The sequence below is a fragment of the Dinoponera quadriceps genome, unplaced genomic scaffold (genome assembly GCF_001313825.1).
Source record: "Dinoponera quadriceps isolate SergipeBrazil2010 unplaced genomic scaffold, ASM131382v1 scaffold3164, whole genome shotgun sequence".
Lineage (NCBI taxonomy): Eukaryota > Metazoa > Arthropoda > Insecta > Hymenoptera > Formicidae > Dinoponera > Dinoponera quadriceps.
Genome location: NW_014557186.1, coordinates 419,262 through 439,769, shown reverse-complemented (window position 1 = coordinate 439,769; position 20,508 = coordinate 419,262). Strand labels below are relative to the sequence as shown.

The following is a 20,508-nucleotide window of genomic DNA, read 5'->3' as shown; positions in this document are numbered from 1 at the left end:
CACCTGCTCGCTCTCCCTCTCTCTCTAGTTGATGTTACTCCGCAACATTTTTTTAAAACCGCCGGCAGCGGTAGACGGGAGCGATTATGAAGATTATTTGTCTTCGTCAAACGAGCATCCTGCGATGCAGATCACCATTAATTCGCCCGAGTATTTTGCAAAGCGATGACGTCTTCCTTGTTTTCACCGGGAGTCGATACAGGCCGTCATAGCGGCGCAATGGAGAATCGAGATCGAGGACGTTGTTCTCCGGCTCTATTTGAATTACATGACTCACAGATTGATATCGGAGCGAGTGTCTGTAATCAAACGTTGACACTATCGGCGGGAGAGCGGGATAGGTGGTGTGAGATATTTCAAGTCACGGAATGGGCAAGTGGTGTCGAATCGATTTAATTGGAACGGCTGGTGGTTGGCTGGAGATACGGAGTCGCGATGGCAGATGCGAGGAGGGCGAAATATTTATAACTGCTTGTTTCAACGGCGTTGCCGGGTCGAATTAACGACGTCGACGCTCAACGGCGACAACGACGGCGACGTTGGCCGAAAAAATTCATTGCGGGAATTATTCATTCCTAATGCGAGCCTCGGCTTCGCTCGCTGCTGCTGCCGCCGCCGCTGCCATCATCCGGGCTCCTCGTATTCTCTCCTACTTCTTTCTTTTTCTTCTCGGAACAGAAATTAAAATGTAACGACTAGCCTTCCAGTAGTTCCGGTGCGCGATACTCGGAGTTGTTTCTCCAGATTTGCGTGGCGGAATAACGCGAAGACGCTGTTGCACGCTGTTCGTTAGCGTTCCTTAGCGGTAAGTATATATTCGGGGTTTACCATAATCACGTAAACAATGGATGAGGTGGCTGACACGTAAAAGTCATGTCGCGGAAGTGGTTCAACTCACACTGGCAGAGGAAGTCCTCTTCGTCTTCGCTAAAAACTATTCATTTCTGACGTTCATAAAATATCAATGTCTAACCCCGTTGTATATTCTTCGATGTATTCCGACTTGAGCTTGAATAAAGTCAGATGAAAGTTATGATAAACTTCCACGAGTTACCAATTGTTCGTCGTTTTTGCGACTCTCCGCGAGAAGAGAACCCCAAGTAAACTGTTCCTAATGTATTCCGTCTAAAGCGAACCAAATAGATGTTGCACTCTGGAGCGGAGCGAAATGTAGTGCAGAATTGCGGCTTAATCCAACTCGCACCGTACGAATTTCAGCTCGGAGAAAACGAAGCGGAATTGAATCTAATGTGCTATCCTGAATCCTTCATGAGAAGCTTCTACGCTCCGCTCAGATCCCACCGTCTCAGTCCCCGCTCCTCCACATCTGCTACCCCCCGTAGAAATACATAATTCATGAGAATATTTGAATAGTGTTTTACATTGCTTACAGCAATTGTACTCCTAAGGAACTTGCTCGTAAGATTTCTGCGGCTGGTAAGTAAGTACTAATGCTCTTATCGTTAACGATTTCGCGCCATTGAATTGGATTGTACCGGCGAAAATTGAATATCCCGCTTGGTATTGGGTGTTGTTCCCGCACACAAACATGAGAGAGGAACTTCTTGCCAAGCCCGGCTGGAGTAACGATGCCAGCAAAATGAGTTTGGCGTTAAAGCGATTAGATTGCGAAAATAGCAGGAGAATTTTTTAAATATCGGGCTTCTACCGATCGAAGTAGAACTAATCAAGTGTATCCTGAAGTTTATTATAGACACGATAGTAAGTTGGAAATAGCAATAATATTAGAATACTATCTCTCCATCTCTCATTTCAGCCATCTTTATACCATTGCCAATGAAATAACCAGATATCCCAATTCTAAATTCGTGACACTTCACGAACGTTGAAGGATGAAGGAGGTAATAAAAACCATTGAGAAAACTTTTGTAAATTTATATTGGCATGTAAAAAATAGTATTAATTATATATTAATAATAACAATGGTAAACCCGGGAGGCGGTCCCCAACCGGAGATCCACCAGCAACGCGAAGATGTAGTCCATTGTGTCTTTCCAGATAAACTAGCCTCGGGTCAGTCAAGACCCGTCTTCCTTCGAAAGTAAAGCTTCAGGTCTTTAATCTGAAGCTGTCTAATCTGCTCCGGTTCGAGAAAGTCCGAGCCCAGTATTTGCCGCCTTAGTTCGACGTAAACTGGACATAAGCACGTGGAAATTTGTTTCCTCGTCACTGCCACGCTTCCTGTATTTGGGGTGATGCACCAGCTTTCGTATGTGATAATTGATGAAGCTATGACCCATGTAGATCTGCACCGCTAGTCTGGCCTCTCTTCTCTTTAAGGGCCTGATGCGCCTAGCAAGATCCTCATTGGGTGTTTCGTCGAATGAAACCCTCGTCTGACGGCGCTTGATCTTAGTCACGTCTCTCCAGAACTTGGCGTAGTGTGGCCCCGCAACTCCTGATTTTGGCCCTGCCGATGCAGCTGGGTGCACCCATGGCCGGCTTTGGTCCCACCATCTAATCGCTGATTCCGTTCTAACCAGTTGATCAGCGATCTCATTGCTCTTGACACCTGAGTGTCTTGGGACTCACCAGGGCGACATCATTGTGGATTACCAGACGAGAGTACATTTGCACCCCCAGATCAGCCGTAATTTGGAAATGTGCGCGCCCAATGCTCTCACGGTTGCCCGGCTATCAAAACAGATTCTAATACGCTTGTCCGTTTCTCTTAAGGCAATCAGTGTCTGAGCGCAGCTTATGATTGCCGATATTTTCGTTTGAAAAACGGTGGCAAATTTCCCAAGCGGGATAATTTCCTTAATACCTTTTCGGCATCTATAGGTACCAGCCCCAACGCTTTGATCCGTCCTGGGACCATCTGTGTAATTAAATGTCTCCGTTCCTGATTACGGACACCTCTGTCTCCTCCATTCCTCGCGACCAGGGAAATAGATCTTAAAAAATCTGTTAAGGTCGCGTTTGGTTGGTATCCTGCTGTTACGTCCTGGGTACCTCGGGAAGTACGGATTCCTTTTTTTTTATATATATGATTGGGAAGCAGACGGACATCGGGCAAGCGTTATCGTGAAGGGGATAAGATTACGATGGCTCGCCGATAAACGCGCCGTGGGTTTCCCAACGTATTTGTCATCGCTTCCGCCTTCACGTAAGGCGCATGATTTCGTTACATTCTGGGTACCGTGGCAACAACAAATTCCTTTCTTTTATCAGGAGATAGGCGGATTTGGGTAAGCGCTATCATAAAAATGTGACTATACGCCACCAAATGCGTCATGAGTTTCTCAACGCGTCCGTGGTCTTATCCGTTTCCTAATCTTCCATATCCGTTTCCAGTTTCCACGAAAACTCCTCTCACTGGGGATCCGCCACTCCCAAAATCTTCCCTATATACGCCCCTCTCACCTTTTTTTAAGAGACCTCTTTTTTGTCGATTTCTGTCGCGTTTTTACCTCACGCCTATCATTTCGGCTTCTTTTTTCGGGATCTTTCTCTCTGGTGCCACCTGTTTGTAAAACTCGTGGATAACTCGGGATTTCTCTAAAGATATACATTTCGATATTCTGATAATTAGTCCGAGTATCAGAATCGCTCGATTTAACCGTAGTCAGCCACTCAGTGTCAGTCGATCAGTGTCAGTCTGTCAATGTCAGACAGTCAGTCAGCCAGTCAGTCAGCCAGCCAGTCAGTCATTTTTCTTCTTCTTTTTCTTCTGCTGAGTATCAACGAACCCATGTTCTACGTACTATTCACTACAGTTGATTCACCTAAATCGTAAGTCTCTATTTCATATTTAAACATGACTTTTAATCGTTTCAATCCAATCTCCAATCCCACTTCACTCTTTAAAACACACACATACACCGCGTAATTATTATCTTCCCTGTATTATATAATGATGTTTTTCTTGCCACACCGATACGTTAAACATTCTTGTTACGTTAAATCCGATCATATTATATCAAGTTACACGGATTACTTTTTTTCTTAATCTTACTTTAATCTTCATCTAGTATTTGCATTATTTCAATAATGCTGATTTATAAAAGTTTGTTTAATGTTAACCCATATATCTCACTGTTTAACTTTAGCTGACTCTTTCATCTTTTAAATATTGTATCTTTTACAATGACTTTTCTCATCAATTTACCATTATTATTAACCCATGTGAGAACCAAATTATGTTATTAGCATAATTAATAAACTGTTTTATTCAAAATGCCCTAAATTTAACCAAATTGTTAAAATTATTCATTCATTTCCTTTCAATTACTTAAATCTGAATTCCCCTCTCATATGGTCCTATCCCAGGTAAAGAGATTAAGTTCTTTGACCTAAATAAAGGACCATCTAACGTACGTTCTGTGATCGGAGTAAATGGGCCTCTACGGACTTTGACCTGATCTGCAGACCTACTAGTACGTTTAGGCTTCGCTAGTGCGCGAGTAAGCGATGTTTGTTGTGTACATCCTCTTCCAGGACGTAACACTGCCTTGTCCCATGTCGAACACAGTCCCGGACAAAATCTCCTTCAGTAGCCGAGTGTGCATAGCTCCGACTTTCCATTTACCTTTGCATTTCAACCGATAGGCAGCGGTTGCCGCCACTACCGTAAGATGAAGCGATTCAATGCCAAACAGCAGCCTCCTCCAGGCCAAGACTCATCTTCCTCCGGGTTAACCGACAGGCCAGTCTCTCTTCATCACCCCTCAACCACCTCCACAATCTTTTGCATCAGCTCAAGAAGTGTTTCAAGAAAGGGACCTCTAATGAGGATTGCCAGATTGTCGGCGTATCCAATTGCATAGAAGTACCTATCATTAAGCTTTTTAAGTAGCCTGTCCACTACCAAGCACCATAGGAGCGGAGAAAGGACTCCACCTTGTGAGCAGCCTCTCTCCACCCTACCTTTCATATTCTCTCTTCCTAATGAGGTTCCCCGAATCCACTCCACGAACTTTTTCAATGCGCCTCGAGCAGATTACTTGATGCGGAGTGTTATTAAAGGCACCCTCGATATCCAGGAAAGTTCCTATCACGAAACCTCCTCGCTGGAACTCCCGCTCTATTACCGGCACGGTTGAACGGAAGGCCGTTTCTCCAGAGTAGCCGGCTCGATTGTTAATTGTAATGCAGAGGATTCTACGCTAACACTTTGTGTTTTATGTAGACATCAGCCAACTTCTCCAATGTTTTGAGCAGAAATGAAATCAGGCTGACCGGTCTAAAGTCCTTAGCCGAGATATGGTTTGTTCTTCCTGTTTTAGGAATGAACATCACTCTCGCTAGTTTCCACACTCGTATATCCTAAGGTCACGTAAGTTCTGAGTAGCTTCGTGAGAGACTTAACTATCTGTTCCAGTCCCTTTCGAAGGGGAGCCGGAAAGATTAGACCCGGTCCGGACCAGACTCGAAAGGCTTGTAGGAGCCGACTGCCCACCTGGTCCTGTCAAATCCCACAACTTCGGCCGCCAGCTTCCAATCCTCAGCACGGTCGTTGTGGAGGCGTTTGCCAATTTCCCAGTACCCGCCCGTTTCTCTTCGGAAGCTAGGAAAGCTGTCTTCAAACAGGTGGACTAGGCACTGCTCACCAGACATCATAGAGCTGTCTGGTAAGCGAATCGCCTCCAGCACGGAATGTGGATTCCTTGATAAAAACTTGCAGTCTGGTGGTTGCAGGTATGTTTTCCACTGATCCACAAAAACCTCGCCAGCTTTTCCTCTTAGCCCTAATCACGGAGTCTCTGTATTCCTTTTGAGCCGCTCTATAGAGGTTCCAGTCAGAAGGTCGGCCCGTATTCCTTGCCCTGTTTCAGATCCGGTGAGCCTTGACTTTGAGATCTTGTAGTCCCAGATTCCACCATGGGCTATTCGTAACTGTCCTAACTGGACTGTTCTTTTCGTAGGAACCTATAAGAGCCTTCTGCAGATCCATAGAGCTCTAGCTGCTCCGCCGTATCTTCTGGGAAACTCCTAAAGCTGCTGTCCAAGTTGCTCCGGTAGGACCCCGAAGCCGTCCTCTTCGGGTTTCTCATCTTCCTGAGTTCAGCTTTAAGAACCGAAGCTAAAGCCTGAATGTTATTAGTCTATGGTCAGAATGTGAGAACTCATCAGGGACCCTCCACCCTGCCATTTTACGCACCGCTCTCCGCAAAGAGAGAGTGAGGTCAAGCACCTTCCTTCTCACCGCCGTGCGGAAAGTCGATTCATTATCTCTATTCAGAACCTCCAAGTCGGTCGCTACCAAATATTTCAGCAACTTCTCTCCTCGCTCATTCGTATCGGTGCCCCATATCGTGTGGCGACGTTCCCCCACAAAAATTGATTATATGTAATCGATTCTTCTCTGTTGAACATGCCTGGCATAGACCACGTGAGTGAGAGAGAACGCAAAGACACGAAATAGAGTGCATCCTTTTCTACGCGCACCTCGACCCCCACTCCTCAAACGAAAGCAAACGCTCGGTCTAGACATATTAGTTCGTATTTTGAACTTCTTTTTATCGACAAAAGTTCCTTAAATGTACGTGTCTGTGCATGATATGTGCATGTATGTGCGTGTGTTACACACGTAGAAATGTCACGACATGGTATAAGGTGGTGACAGAGCTCGAGACAATTTATTTATGTTTTTATTAAAAAAGTCCCTCTCCCTCCCCTTTCAGAAATATAAAATTCGGTAAATTTTATAAAATTTCCGGTGTATAAAAAAATGTTTGCGGGGGTAAATGTTTTCAGAATGGATAGTATATTGAATTATGTTATGGTTAAGACGTTTTCGATTTTGCTCGACTCGTCTCGACACGGGCAGTATTCCGATCGTAGCAGTATTAAGCATTACATGTTGCGTATATTATAGTTGACAACTAAGCGATTATTGAAACGCTGCTCGAGTCGGGTCGAGTCAGCAAACCGAGAATGCCATTACATGAGAACAATTTTGCTACCTCATTCACATATCCTTGGGTCCTGATTCTTGAAAATATGTGAAAAATGTCACACGTGATAGTTTGGGTCCTGCATTTCATGCTGCGAGCGCTTTGAAGTGCCGTATAGACCATTGCAATGTGAAATAGAAGACTCAAGCTATCATATGTGATAGTTTTCACATATCTTCAAAGATCAAGGCCCAGATCGCTGAAAAACAAAAGCCCATATTCTGAATTCTTCCTTACCGATAAAAGTGGCTTAGGGACGACTTGATTAGGCCACGTTTAAGGCAATTTTTATCGATAAAAGAGAGTGCAAAACACGAGCCAGAGGTGTGATCATTCCAGTGTGATAAGAAAAATCGATGAAATTAAAAGCAAAGGTACAATATGTGTGTAACTTTGATCAAACCAAGGTAGTTTGAGCTAATAATCTATAACAGAATTAATAACAATATGAATTATCTTGGAATGATCCTAACTCCCCTCGATCAAAAACGCTATAATCTAACATTCCATGTTCTCACCTCACATGATCACACAGAACCATGCTGTACTGAATAGTCTTGACCCCATTGAACTGTATAACAAACTGAAACGAGCACCGCCTTTATTTCCGCCGGATGACCTCATGCCGAGAGAGACGGTGTCTAAATAGTATCCCCCTCTCTGTCTCTTTGTGTCCGCCTTTGTCTCATCTTAGCCAATAGATTATATAGCATGTTGGTAAGACAGAGAGCGAGATAATACTTAGGTATGGTCTTCGTGTCACAGGCCTGCTAACAGGTCACGGCCCCCACCACACTACTGCTCGTTCCAGTATGTTCTATAGTTCGATGTTTATTCCCAAGTTGGGGTTTCAAACAGGACATGACGTAACGCGATCGCAGTGTTGCCACATTGGGCAAAACTATAAATAGGGTTCTGCGAAGAGAGTTCACGCAGTAGACTATCGTCCTTGGTTGCTGCGACATCGACTACGATAGTAACATCGTAAGTATTCTTCCATTCGTGTGTGATAGTTTTTACGGAATAACATTAATATTTGTATTCAGTCGACAATCTGACGTTGTTGAACACTTGGTCGTACGCACACGCGTATACGTTAATAAAAATATTGCGAATGCGGTTAGGATTGACAGTCGTGTTGGATTATACAAATATGAAGAATTTTCTCAACAGTTTGCCATGCGTGCGGAACCTTTCGGTCTTGCCTCAAACTGCGAGCGGCCATGTGCTGTACTGAGCGCGTGACTATTTCCCCCACATGGCCGCACGGGCGCATTCCGATTACAGCTTGGGCACAAGCGACAGACGGCGTAGTGCACACGCTGTTAGTAAGGCCGCCATCTTGTGCAACGGCTTTCGCTTGGTGGCTGTGCTCGGTGTCACGCGCGATATGCGCTTGTCTTCTCAAGTTAGCTGTGAATTGCGCAATTGGTGACTCAGTTAACCTGTGCTCGCTTTTACCGATCAGTGTCGTTTGGGAAGTGTGATTGTAGTGTAGTTAGTGATTACAAAATATCGTGGGGCGTGATACCCACTGTCCTTTCTTTCTAATGGTTCTCACACGTTCAGGTATGATGTCGTCGACTTTCGTTACTCCAACGTTAGGTTAACATGTCGGTGCGTCGTGTTGTTTTCGTGTGTACGAATGAATCTATACAACATCAATAACGATAACATTCGATTTTTCTTGCTCTAAGAGTGGAAATTGATTGCCCTGGAGATTGATTGGAACTATATTGCAGTAAAATTCGCATATCGACTGATATTTGATACGTTATTAATTTCTATTTAAAGGATATGCTTGTGTGTTGCAAATGTTTCTTTTGTACGTCTAATGTATTGTCTGCGCGTTATCTATGTGTCATCTACGTGTCATTTGTGTATTATCTACGTATCATCTGTGCATTTCTACGCAATTATGTCAGTGGAATAAGCAGTTATCTTTTAAATCATGTAGTTAATATTTGTGTTAATGACCTTAACTAGTTTTAAAAGTATCTGGTATTATTTAATATGTTACAGGATCGGTAAAAGTATTGCTAGTAACATGGCTCGAGTTGTAGTATATGAGAGAGTCGTAGATGCTGTTCAAACCAAGATCCATATAGGCCAAACAGTAAGTATCTTTATATATATATATATGAAAGATTTTGATAATTTTATTCCTTATATCATTTAAAGCATAATTTATATTTCATGATTTACAATTTACATTTTATAATTTACATTTCATTGAGCATCTCAATAGACTCGCTAGTAAGTTATATGTAGAAAGAACTCTATTGAATATATAATCTATATTTCTTTCATTAATAATATAATTATTTAAACGATGAGAAGATATGATTATGCATTGCATTGAGTGTATATTTTGCGCCTAAAAAAATTTAGCTTTTTAAATTGTGTTATCAATTGTAAAAATGAATTATAAAACAAAATCATAATGAAACATAGTTATTTAATAAGTTTTACAAATAGCACTTTTTTAAAATGAAAAGAATGATGATGTTTGCATACATGTATGTTGTGTTTGAAAACGGTGTGAATGACAGTCGCTGATAACGCCGTTACATAAGTCGGTATAGTAGAAATCTTGAAACCGATCATAGGTCCCTACTTTATCATCGTATTAATATGGGTTTTATTCGACTAGAAAATGTCGCTTCTTTCATCACTCTTCGAGCGATATTTGTAGTGGGATCTTATATTTAATATTATTACTGTCTTAAGTTCAACTTCAGATATTTCATAGCTCATGAAATAAGTGGTATATCTCAAGACGAACTTAAGACGGTCTTAAATATAAGATCTGACTATAAATACCGGCCTTTATTGCTCGTATGCTTAGAACTAATCCACATTTAATCAGTAATTGAAGGCACAAAATTAAAAATCTGAAAAATCTCTATATTTTGGTCGTTACCTGTGACGTGACCAAAAATTTGGAGCAGGAGCTTTATTTCGATTTGCAATAAAAAATAACAATGGTTTAATGCCGTGGTCTAATACAAGTAGATAAAATCTCGCGTTCTGCATGAAAAAATTTCATAAATCAACGTAATGTGTATGACGTGTACATATGGACGGAAGCTAATCTTGATTTCTCTTCTTTTTGCATCTGCGCTGGGAAAATCTTAATCTAATCTAATTGAGCATCCTTTTTTTATTTTGTGGCCTCTGGGTGTAGGGGGACCTCCTAGATCACGTCAGTAGTATTACAGTCCCCCCCTTTCTCCGGGGGATTTCAGTCCGCTAACCGACAAAACTTTTTAAAACCTGTTCTCTGGCAATAAGGATACAGTAGTCTCGGAATCACCACTAGGAGTAACTAAAGGGTCCCCTTTGTTGAGTTCGCCTTACAGGCAGATGCTCTTCTGTAACAGGACCACACCGTTACTTCCATCCCTGTGTCCTTCTCCTTTCCATATACCGCTCTTCATCGACAAATGTAACCTAACCCAATCTAACCTTTCTTTTCCCATTTCTATTCATCCATATCCACTGAACTATATAGGACGTCTGTATGTTTGTTTCTCGCTGGATGTTAAATAAAGATAGAATGACGCTCGCGTCGTTGCGAACGTTAAAAGTGGAATCTGCTTATAGCAATGTTTGCCGATATCTAGATAAAGTTATTTAAATAATTTCTCATCTAAATATCTCATCTAAAAATTATCTGAAATGATGTTATGGTCTATATTCTGAATTCACTTTTCGATAAAATGAATGAAATAATATAGACCTATGCGTTAAGCCTGTGTCAGGTTAGAGATTGGAAATTAGATTTCAACAAACCAAATTTCAGTTTTGTTTGTTCTTTTTAGCTGCATTGCTGAACTGGTGCAACTAAAAAGAAAAGACTATTTGTTTCAGTTGGTCAATCTACTTTAAGCCCGCATCAAACAGTTGACTGTGAAGGCCGACCCGACTGTCGATTACGACTGTTAACTCTTGAAGGACCTATCATAGTGAAGCGTCAATAACTAGTTTATTGTAATTAATCCATTAAGAGTCACAGTTGGTAGTCTGATATGGGCTTTATAGAAGAAGATTGAAATAATAACTAGGTTCAGAAAACACACCGATTAGTGAGCAGTCAATGATTATTGGTCTTTTTTGTTCGACCCTTAAATTTAGAGCAATTATGTTGACGAATTACTTAACCGTTGTACGATTTTATGATCTCGAATAAGATATTTTCATAACCTGCAAAAATTGTCAGTTTGCAGTTGACAAGCAGTGATTTTGTAATTTCCCTAAATAACAGTATAAAAATAAACAAAAATAAAATGACAGTGCTCAAAGTAGCTTTTGCAAGTTCAAGTGAGAGTGATGATGAAAATATAGAATTTTTTTCTGGTGAGGAAACTAAATGTCAAAAATAACCAAGAGCAAAAAATTTTATTTAAACTGTGATCTGCGCCTGTAACCAAAAGAATTTATACATTTTTGACGAAGTTGACATGCAAAATACATTACTCGTGGCATTCCTTACATCAAGCTTAGTTATAACTAGTTATAACATATTTAGTTATAATTAGTTATAATTAGTTATAATTAGTTATAATTAGTTATAACATATCTGTGTCAACGAAAGTTGTGAATATTTGCTTAAAGTAAAACAAGTTTATGGAAACATAGTAATTGAATATCAATATTTAGCTATATGAATCAAGTATTCCTAACATATATAAAGTAATATACAGGGTGTCCGGCCCGAGTGTGTCAAACTACACCCTTGTACGCGAATTTTTGACCAAAAATTTAACGATTGTCATCGACCAAGCACCGTATTCGCCAGTTATGGCCCCGTGTGACTTTTTCCTGTTTCCCAAACTCAAATTACCATTTCGTGGAAGACGTTTTGAGTTCATTGAAGCCATAAAACAAAATTCGCAGAAGGAGCTGCAGGCCATATCGGAAAGTGCTTATAAGTGTTTCGACAGTTGGATTATTTGTTGGCATAAGTTTATCATATCAAATGAGACTTATTTTGAAGGCGACAAAATAAATTTGGATGATTAAACCAACATTTTGTGTTTTATTGAACAATTCCCGGTATTTATTTGACAGAATGTATGTATGTATATAAACAGTAGAAGTAGGAGAATGTTAAATTCTACATGTGAAAACAAGAATTTATTTTGTTTCACACATTTTTCCTAAAATCTTTTTTTTTCCGGCGAATTGTTCCCTTGAATCAGATATTTTAGTTTTGAGAATAATTTGTGAAGACGATATGAACAGATGATAGAATTGAGCAATGTCTGATATCAAAGTTTTTTTATATAATATGTAAATTTATATTACATAGTATGTGAACATATTAAGATGTTAGTTCATGAAAAAGAATTTTAGGCTTGCCCAGATTTAATATTGGTCGTAATTGAAAAATCCAACATTATAATCAGTTACCTTGAAACTTTATATAACATTAATCTGAATAATCTTCTTATGTGATGTTTTCTTTTACTAAAATAGTGGAGCTTTACACAAAAAATGTGAGCCATTCTGTGTTTATTTATGGGTACATGCTATAAAATTACTCAGTTTAATTGCTCCACTATTTTAGTAATAATACTCAATTTTAGGATATATTTTAATTCAGTTTAGAGCTGTTCTACATTTTTTGTAGTTATTTTATAGGATATAAATAAAAATTTTTTTTTCGTTATTGAAAATCAAGAAATTCTGTTGTATTTCTAGGCGAAATGAGCGAGTTAAACTGAATTTATATGTTTTTTTTTTTCAGTCCAATATAGATATCCAGAATGGAATAAAGATTAAAGAAGAACCTGTCGATGCAGTAATGGATATCAATGCTACCAACGATTATAAGCTTCTAAGGAGTCATTCTAAACTATTTGAAGGTGACAAATCATTATTATCCGAGAACGAAACACAACGTAAACACGTAAACCATAAAACAAAAAAGTGTGTACGTGATGATTATTCCGAGGATTCAGATAGCACTAAACTAATCAAGATTATTAATTTAAAACGTAAAATTACAAGAATTATGCGTGATACTTCGCCGATAACTATAAAGAAACCAAAATATTCCGATAAAATTGTCACCAATGACCATACCTATGTATCTAAAACAAAAATCCAAAATTTAAATAGAAAAAAGGACAGGCGACTCATCGCGTCAAAAACAGTTACTACGACTAAAACACAACATATAAACACTGCAGAAAAAAACATTCGCCAATGTGAAATATGCTTCATGATATTCAAGAACTATCGCAGCCTTAATCTGCATCGACTATATTTTATGAAAATTGGAAATTTTCTGTGCCGTTCTTGTAAAAAGTATTTCCCAACACAAGGACTATTATACTCACATTCTGCAAGCTGTCGCAAAGAATATGATTATTCTCACCAACATGATTTACTACACTGTAATTATTGCAGTCGTCAGTTTAAGAAAAAAGGCGTCTTACAATCTCATTTGTTTCACTTACATATGGAATTAATCTCTCCGAATAATGTAACTGAAACTAAAAATTCGAAAATCGTCCCTGAAAGTATATCTTGTAAGTATAATACTTCGAGGAATGACTTACATGAAGAGACGCCATGTCCAAGTAATTTTGATAAACCAAAAGAATTAAGTACTATGCTTATTAATAAGAATTGTAAACAGTCTCGAAATAGTTTCGATGACACAACGAAGATTGATAAATTAGTTGAAGAGGAGCCATCCAATGAGGAAATGCCACCTAGAAAAAAATTACGACAGCTAACATTGAATGAATGTATTGAATTTTGCAAAAGAAAACACGATGTCAAGATTAACCAAAAGAAGTTAAATATCACGGAAGGTAGTTGTTCCTCTACATGTGCTTCGAGTCATGATGAACAAGTAGGAGAAAATCGCAAACCAAAGCTTTCAGAAGAGGCAGTACACAATGGACAAGTTGATACTTCAACTAAAATATCCAATAATAATTTAGGACAAGTGACAAATGTTTCCACTTTAGCGCAAAGTGAAAAGCATGGAGAATGTCCTACCAAAGAACCTTTTGTAAAATTGCATGCAAAGGTTGAAACAATGAAGTGTTTTCTGGAAAGTCTTGCAGATACAAATATCAAAAGTGAACTAGCCGAAAATCAAACAAATAGCACAGTGTCACACGAGCATAGCATTCCCTATAGTTTACGGCCTATGCGGGCTATTCGGTTTTCGGGAGATTTAGGCAGTAAGTTACTTAGAAAATCTTCGCTTAACTCAAAAAGCAGTATTGAAACGAAACAGAATGTAATTAGTTTAGACAAAGTAAATTCAGGATCTTCAACAAGTAGAAATCATTCTAGTTTCAAGGATTGCTCAATTACTTTAAAGAGATGTGATGAAAAAGTGGAAAATCATGATCCCATTTCTACAGTTCAAACTACATCTGAACAAAAATTAGTCTCCACAATTACTGAGCCGAAGTCTGCGCAATCTCAAAAGAGTAGTACAAGCAATAACGTTGTGTTAAAAAAGTTAGAGGTTTCTTTGGAACGTTTAAAAACTGAAGCAGATGAAGATAGCCCGGAACTGGAAAAGGACGCCGAGACACAGGATAATTGCTTTTCATGCGGAATCTGCAAGAAGAGTTTTCCAACAAAATTAATGAAACGTGCACACATTAAGTCGTATCATATAGCATATATGTCAAGTATATGCAATGCGCGATATACGATGAAACACAAATTACTTCAACATTACTTGCGCGAACATACATTTAAATTAAATGAGTGTTGTGTTTGTAATGAATTATTACTCGATTCTACAGAGCTGAAACAACATTTAAATTTTCATTGTTTGAAATATCTCCAAAATAAAAACGATCAATATCCCATAAATATTGATATAAAATGCTCGACTAAGGGGACTTTCAAATGCATTAAATGTGATGAAAAGTTTTCGTCATATTTCTTGTGGTCAGAACATGGTCGTTATTGTCCGAACATGATCGTAATTGACAAGGAAGTGAAAGAAGTTCAGGAGAATCCTACTAAGGAAGCGAACGTGTCTTCAGAAGTCATTCTTCAAGCTGATCACAAAGAAGACGCCCATGAAAGCACAGTTAAACATGATGAAAGGATTCAACATGATGCCTCACCTGAACTTCTAGATAATAAACCTTTAGAAAATGCGAACAAGAATCAAGTAACGTCAACTGATGAAGAGCTGAGAAGTAACGAAGAGGAGCCGGAAATCATCATTCAAGATTCGAGCATCATTGAAGAGGATCTGAGAATTAACGAAAATGAGAAAGACTCTTTTAGTAGGAAAGCCATTTTCATCGTGGAAAATGTTAGATCTGTCAACAAATCACAAGAGCTTATCAAGCTTCCGGAGACTAATAACCCCACAATCATCAATGACCAGAATATTGCAAGTGTACAGCCGAACAGAATCACAGAATCAGGTAAGACGTATCCATGTGATATATGCGGGAAGCGATTTCAGAATAAGAAGAACTTGGAACAACATATACGCAGTTACAGTCGCGTCAATGTTTTCTGTCCGCTATGTAATACTGCATTCAGCTCAAAACGTTTCCTACAAACGCACATCGCCGCGGCGCATGTGCCACAGCTATCGAGGAACTATAATTTCCACTGTGTGTTTTGCAATCAAGGTTTCACAAAGAAATATGAGCTTCGGCCGCACGTGTTGCACCTGCACGGCCGACAGATGCTAGAAGCAATTATGCCCAATTTTCCCGATAATCAAGGAAAAGAAGAACCGGATAACGGAAATGCGACGTGCACCGTATGTAACTTGGCATTTGAGACCCTTGATCGTTACGTGGAACATACGATGTATTACTACAAGGATCACAAATTCACATGCACGATCTGCTTGAAAGATTTTCAAGGCATGTACATGTATCATCATCATAACAAGCTCACTCACTACTCGGAGGATAAACGCAAGTCCTACATTTACACTTGCAACATATGCAATGAGGGTTTCAATCACGAATTACATTTCTATTCACACAATATGCATGTGCATTCCAAGAAAGAAAGTTCAACCGATATCGCGGGGCAGCGCGCAGAAAATAATCAGCCGGTAATCAACGTGGAGGAAGAGGGGGAAGTTATAGATTTGTCTACGAATCAACAAAAAAAGGTTGAACTATTGTCCCCTGAGTTCATTTGCCAAATTTGTCAATTACAGTGCACGGATGCTGATGATTTGAAAAGTCACGAATTATTCTACACCAACGATGGCGATTTTAAATGTAACCTCTGTAGCAGACGGTGCAAAACTCTCGATTTACTTAATCAGCACAAGAGCTTAACCCATATCTGCCGTGATGTCTATAATGAATATATGTGTCCAAACTGTGAAGAAATATTGCCATCGGTCACTTCACTGAAATGTCATGAAAAACATTTTCATGTTAACTTAGTGTCCTGCGATAATGCGAATAATTGTAAGAACTGTAGCCAGACATTTTTTTCAAGCACTGAATATAAGGAGCATCAGTGTAAACCTACCAGCAGTAAGACTAAAGAGAAATACATATATCGTTGCTTTTACTGTGATATGAAGTTTCTTTCTCTCGATATGATCCAGGCGCATATTATTCAAATTCATTTCGGTAAGCTGTTGGCTAAACATATTGCTTCAAAGGCGGAACTACCCACCGTCGTTAGTGACGATAAGATTCAGAAGAAATCCATTCCGCAGCTAGTCGACCAAGTATTGCTGTCTAGAAAAAATCTATCTCAATCTTTTCCGCAATCTGATAAAAGCCCGAACAATACTTCGACTACGCAGGAAACGCAGGATCGAGTTGTCGTTGAACCAACTCCAGATCAACTCAAAGCTTTATTCCTAATTGATGTTGATAAGCAAACGGCTCCGAATGAATCTGAAGCCGTTATATCCACGACGATGGAAAAAGAGCAGAATAATCAATCTAAAGCTGACACTCCATTTCGCACATCCACCGGATCAACTAATCACTCAAACCCCAAGAAGCATCATAAGCAATTTTTATCTGATTCCTTTAATATATCGTTAGAGCAAATGTTAGATGGGCATTCGATCTTCTCGTCAACTGAGTCCGCTAAGAAATCTAAAGTAACTTTTACAAGTGTCCCATCGAAGCCAGTCACCGGATCGAACATTCCAATTGCCGTGGCGCCCATCCCTAGAAACGAAGAGGTGCAATTACAGAACCATGTATCAGTGAATAATAATACTGATTACACTTGTCCGTTGTGTCCATTACGGTATCCGTCTTTGATGTATTTCCACGCTCATCTAAGATATATTCACTCGGATGTAATCCGGAATGATTTGGTTTATCCACAATTGGACCAATTGACCGAGAAGATTCCTGCAATAGAATGTCTATTGTGTCCACATATCAGCACTAACGAGAAGAGATACAAGAGACATTTACGATATTCCCATTCGCCTCACAAGTATTTCATGAATTTTAAAGAGACGAAGAAGATCAGTAACGCGAGCATTTCCTCAAATGGACGAACAGTAATATCAGAATCACCCGAAGTTATTACTGTGGAGGATGACGATGATAATATCAAGAGCACCTTAGTTGGGCCGACAACTGCCAAAACAGCTGTCGAGGAAACCACGCGCATTCCTAACGTAGAGAATGAGAATATTGGTAAATTAAAAGTGAAACCCTTCGCAAAGATTATCGAGAACTTGACTATTGATCGTGAAATGGAGCTATTAAAAGGAAGTCACTAAGCAGCGCGTTCTTATGAAGGTATAGTTGAATAATTGATCTCGGGAGATGAAGTAACGACAACGTGCGTTTATTTTAAGGAACACTATCGAGAATCCCGACGATATTTCAGCCGGGAAGGAAGCGTTGCGTTTTACAATGCAAGAAAACTAACAAGTTAAAAAAGGATACTAATAGAGGAAGGTTGAATTTGTAGTTTCCCTGCGACAATGTGATGAAATGCGGCGGCGAATGGAGGAAGGAACAGATTTAATAAATAGATGACAAAAAGACAAGTTACATCGATAAAAGGAAACATTGTTTACATTTAAATTTCGGAAAAAATAGAGTAGGGATATTAGTAATAAGGGACAAAATGAAAATTATTGAAAAAGCAAGAAACGTTTCGGATATAACTATTCGTCGCGCGAAAATAGTTGAAAATAACTATGATGAAGATCGCTGACTCATGTATTACGACATTAAGCGGGTTTCCTCATTCGGTGTAAGAAAAATGAACATATTCCGTGAACTTTTTTGCGGAAATGGAAAGGTTCACGTAATCTTTTTGCACGTTGTTTATTGATGTTTAAAAAATGTTCTTAAATTTTCAGAAGTTTGTAATTAATAATAGTAATGATATTATGTTGAAAACAAGGAAATTAAAAAAATAATAGAGTCCATAATTGTTTTTCAAAATGGTCTGAAACGGATAAATAAGATTGCATCTTATTCTATATAACTGTAGCTATCGTCAATCCTACATCAATAGTTGTCAAAAACGTAAATAACAAAATAGCGGAATTTGTAACAAAAATGACCTGCATTCCACGCGCCGCTCGATTTAAATATTTATAACTTCGCTAATTTTTGAAATATCATCAAACCGCTTTAAGTACATATTTTTGAGACTTAAGGTTTGAAAAAATGCGAAGAGAAAAATCGAAAAATTTCAATGTTAAGTAAGGAAATCCTTTTCGAAAGAATTTCTTCAGTTTCAGGGTGAATTTAATGTATGGGTTCTACTATACACACGACATGTAATATTTTGCTATGTAATTAAACTGATATATACAAGTGTATGCATGTATGCGATAAAACTGTTTTTAGGTAAGCATATTGTCTGATTATATTTTGAATTCATAATTTTGTTTGTTTTTGTCAAGTTTAGGAACAATTAGTTGATATATTATATCCATTACATATTGATAAATACTATGAATTGTATATAATTTATTTCATGAAGTTAAATACTACTAAAATTGCATCTAATGATAAATATTTTAAGTTAAAATAATTCTCTCTCTCTCTCTCTTTCTCTCTCTCTCTCTCTCTCTCTCTCTCTCTCTCTCTCTCTCTCTCTTTCCCCCTTTCTTCTCCCTCTCTCTTCTCTTTTCTTTTTTCTCTCTTCTCGCTCTCTTTCTTTTATATGTATCTTAGTATTAAATTAAAAAAGAAGTTAGACTTTATAAAGAGACGCTTAGGTTTTTCTAATAGAAATATAACCTGTTCATTAGAATATAAATAAAATTTGTCAGTCAATCTTTGTATTACTCTAATATTCTTGGCGTTAGAGAAACAACATATTTAAGGAAAGCTACATTGTAAAATAAAAGTTTAGAATTCTCATATTTAAAAATTTTTTTAAAAGCCAAATATAATTAATAGAAATTTCATGTTTGACACTCTTTTTACTTATTTAGTATTATTAAATTTAAAGTTAAGTTTAACACGTTGACTGCCAACTACGAGATATCTCGTAGGTTGTTTACTTGCCCAGGACGCCAACTACGAGTTATCTCGTCGCTTCATTACTTGATTAAATCAAATTGGCTTCTTAGACCAGAATCGTGAAAAGTTCCGTGGCTGTCAACGTGTTAAAGATACGTATTTGCGATGTAATCAATGAACAACCACACGAGACTTATTTAACACATACCTAAATATAAAAATTGTATTTTAAAATATAAAAGAAATCCCTTTTTCTCCTTCCTTTTCTTTTTAAGAAATGGTAAGTAATATTATTATATATATATATGTATATATATATATATATATATATATACCGATTCCCGTGCTCATCAGCTTATGTAGATTAATTAATTTCTCATTAACTATTTGCGAAATGAATTTCCTGTTCAGTTTAATCTGTTCTACTTGCATGCCACGGATGCCGAGAAAATTATCGAACACTTTGTATATAATAATAATAAATAGTAACTAGTCAACTATAAATATAATAATAACAATGCACCGCGTACCGCGAGAGATCGAATGTATCTGCCGCATGATGCACGTTGGTCCCGAAGTTCTTAACGAACATTTGCAAGATTCTCCTCCACATTTTCCTCCGTCGGGTCGTGGGCCACTACCATATTGGTGAACTTCTGTGAAGCAAATCATATTATTGCCGCCAAATACTACGCGAAGAGAGTTTTACGCGACCGCAAACGTGTATAAAGTAACGACAAAAGTAATGATTCCATTCGTTACTACTATTACTCAAAAATGTAACTGTGTTACCGTTACTAATGTAAAGAAACAACACGTCGTTACCAAATTGTGATAGAAAAAAGTAACTTGTAACGTTAACAGAATTAAAAACACATTACTTCTCAACCTTGGAATATACTTGGAATATACCTCTCAATCAGATTTACCAAGATTTCAAGATCGAATTTTATGACTGAAAAACTGTCCTTTCGATGTTTTCCTTTTTAAACATTACGTTAAGCTACACAAAGATACAAATTAAGATAAAAATAATTGAAGATCGGAACAACGCAAGGATAAAAGTTAAGTCAAGTTAAGGGTAGAATTGGAGAAAGGTTAGAAAGGTGCAAGTATATAAACGTGGGGAAACAATAGGACTCAAAACT

At 38.4% G+C, this 20,508-nt stretch overlaps 1 protein-coding gene across 3 annotated transcripts; it reads left to right on the top strand.

The window, feature by feature from the left end:
• The first annotated feature begins 7,829 nt into the window (after positions 1 to 7,829).
• On the top strand, positions 7,830 to 18,971 carry LOC106748772. Of its 3 annotated transcripts, XM_014627630.1 has the most exons (4): positions 7,830 to 7,904; positions 8,094 to 8,244; positions 8,943 to 9,036; positions 12,673 to 18,971. In XM_014627630.1, the coding sequence occupies exons 2-4, from the start codon at positions 8,144 to 8,146 to the stop codon at positions 17,650 to 17,652; spliced, it is 5,175 nt and encodes a 1,724-aa protein (XP_014483116.1). In that variant the 5' UTR covers positions 7,830 to 7,904; positions 8,094 to 8,143; the 3' UTR covers positions 17,653 to 18,971. The 3 variants fall into 3 exon arrangements, with proteins under 3 accessions (XP_014483116.1, XP_014483118.1, XP_014483117.1); XM_014627632.1 differs by lacking the exon at positions 8,094 to 8,244 and having other exon boundaries at positions 7,872 to 7,904; XM_014627631.1 differs by lacking the exons at positions 7,830 to 7,904; positions 8,094 to 8,244 and adding an exon at positions 8,261 to 8,489.
• The last annotated feature ends 1,537 nt before the right edge of the window (positions 18,972 to 20,508 follow it).

Coding starts and splice junctions, on each gene's coding strand:
- LOC106748772 (XM_014627630.1), top strand. CDS start 8,144: ATGTGCTGTACTGAGCGCGTGACTATTTCCCCCACATGGCCGCACGGG. Junction 8,245..8,942: donor GACGGCGTAGTGCACACGCT/GTTAGTAAGGCC, acceptor AATATGTTACAG/GATCGGTAAAAGTATTGCTA. Junction 9,037..12,672: donor AGATCCATATAGGCCAAACA/GTAAGTATCTTT, acceptor TTTTTTTTTCAG/TCCAATATAGATATCCAGAA.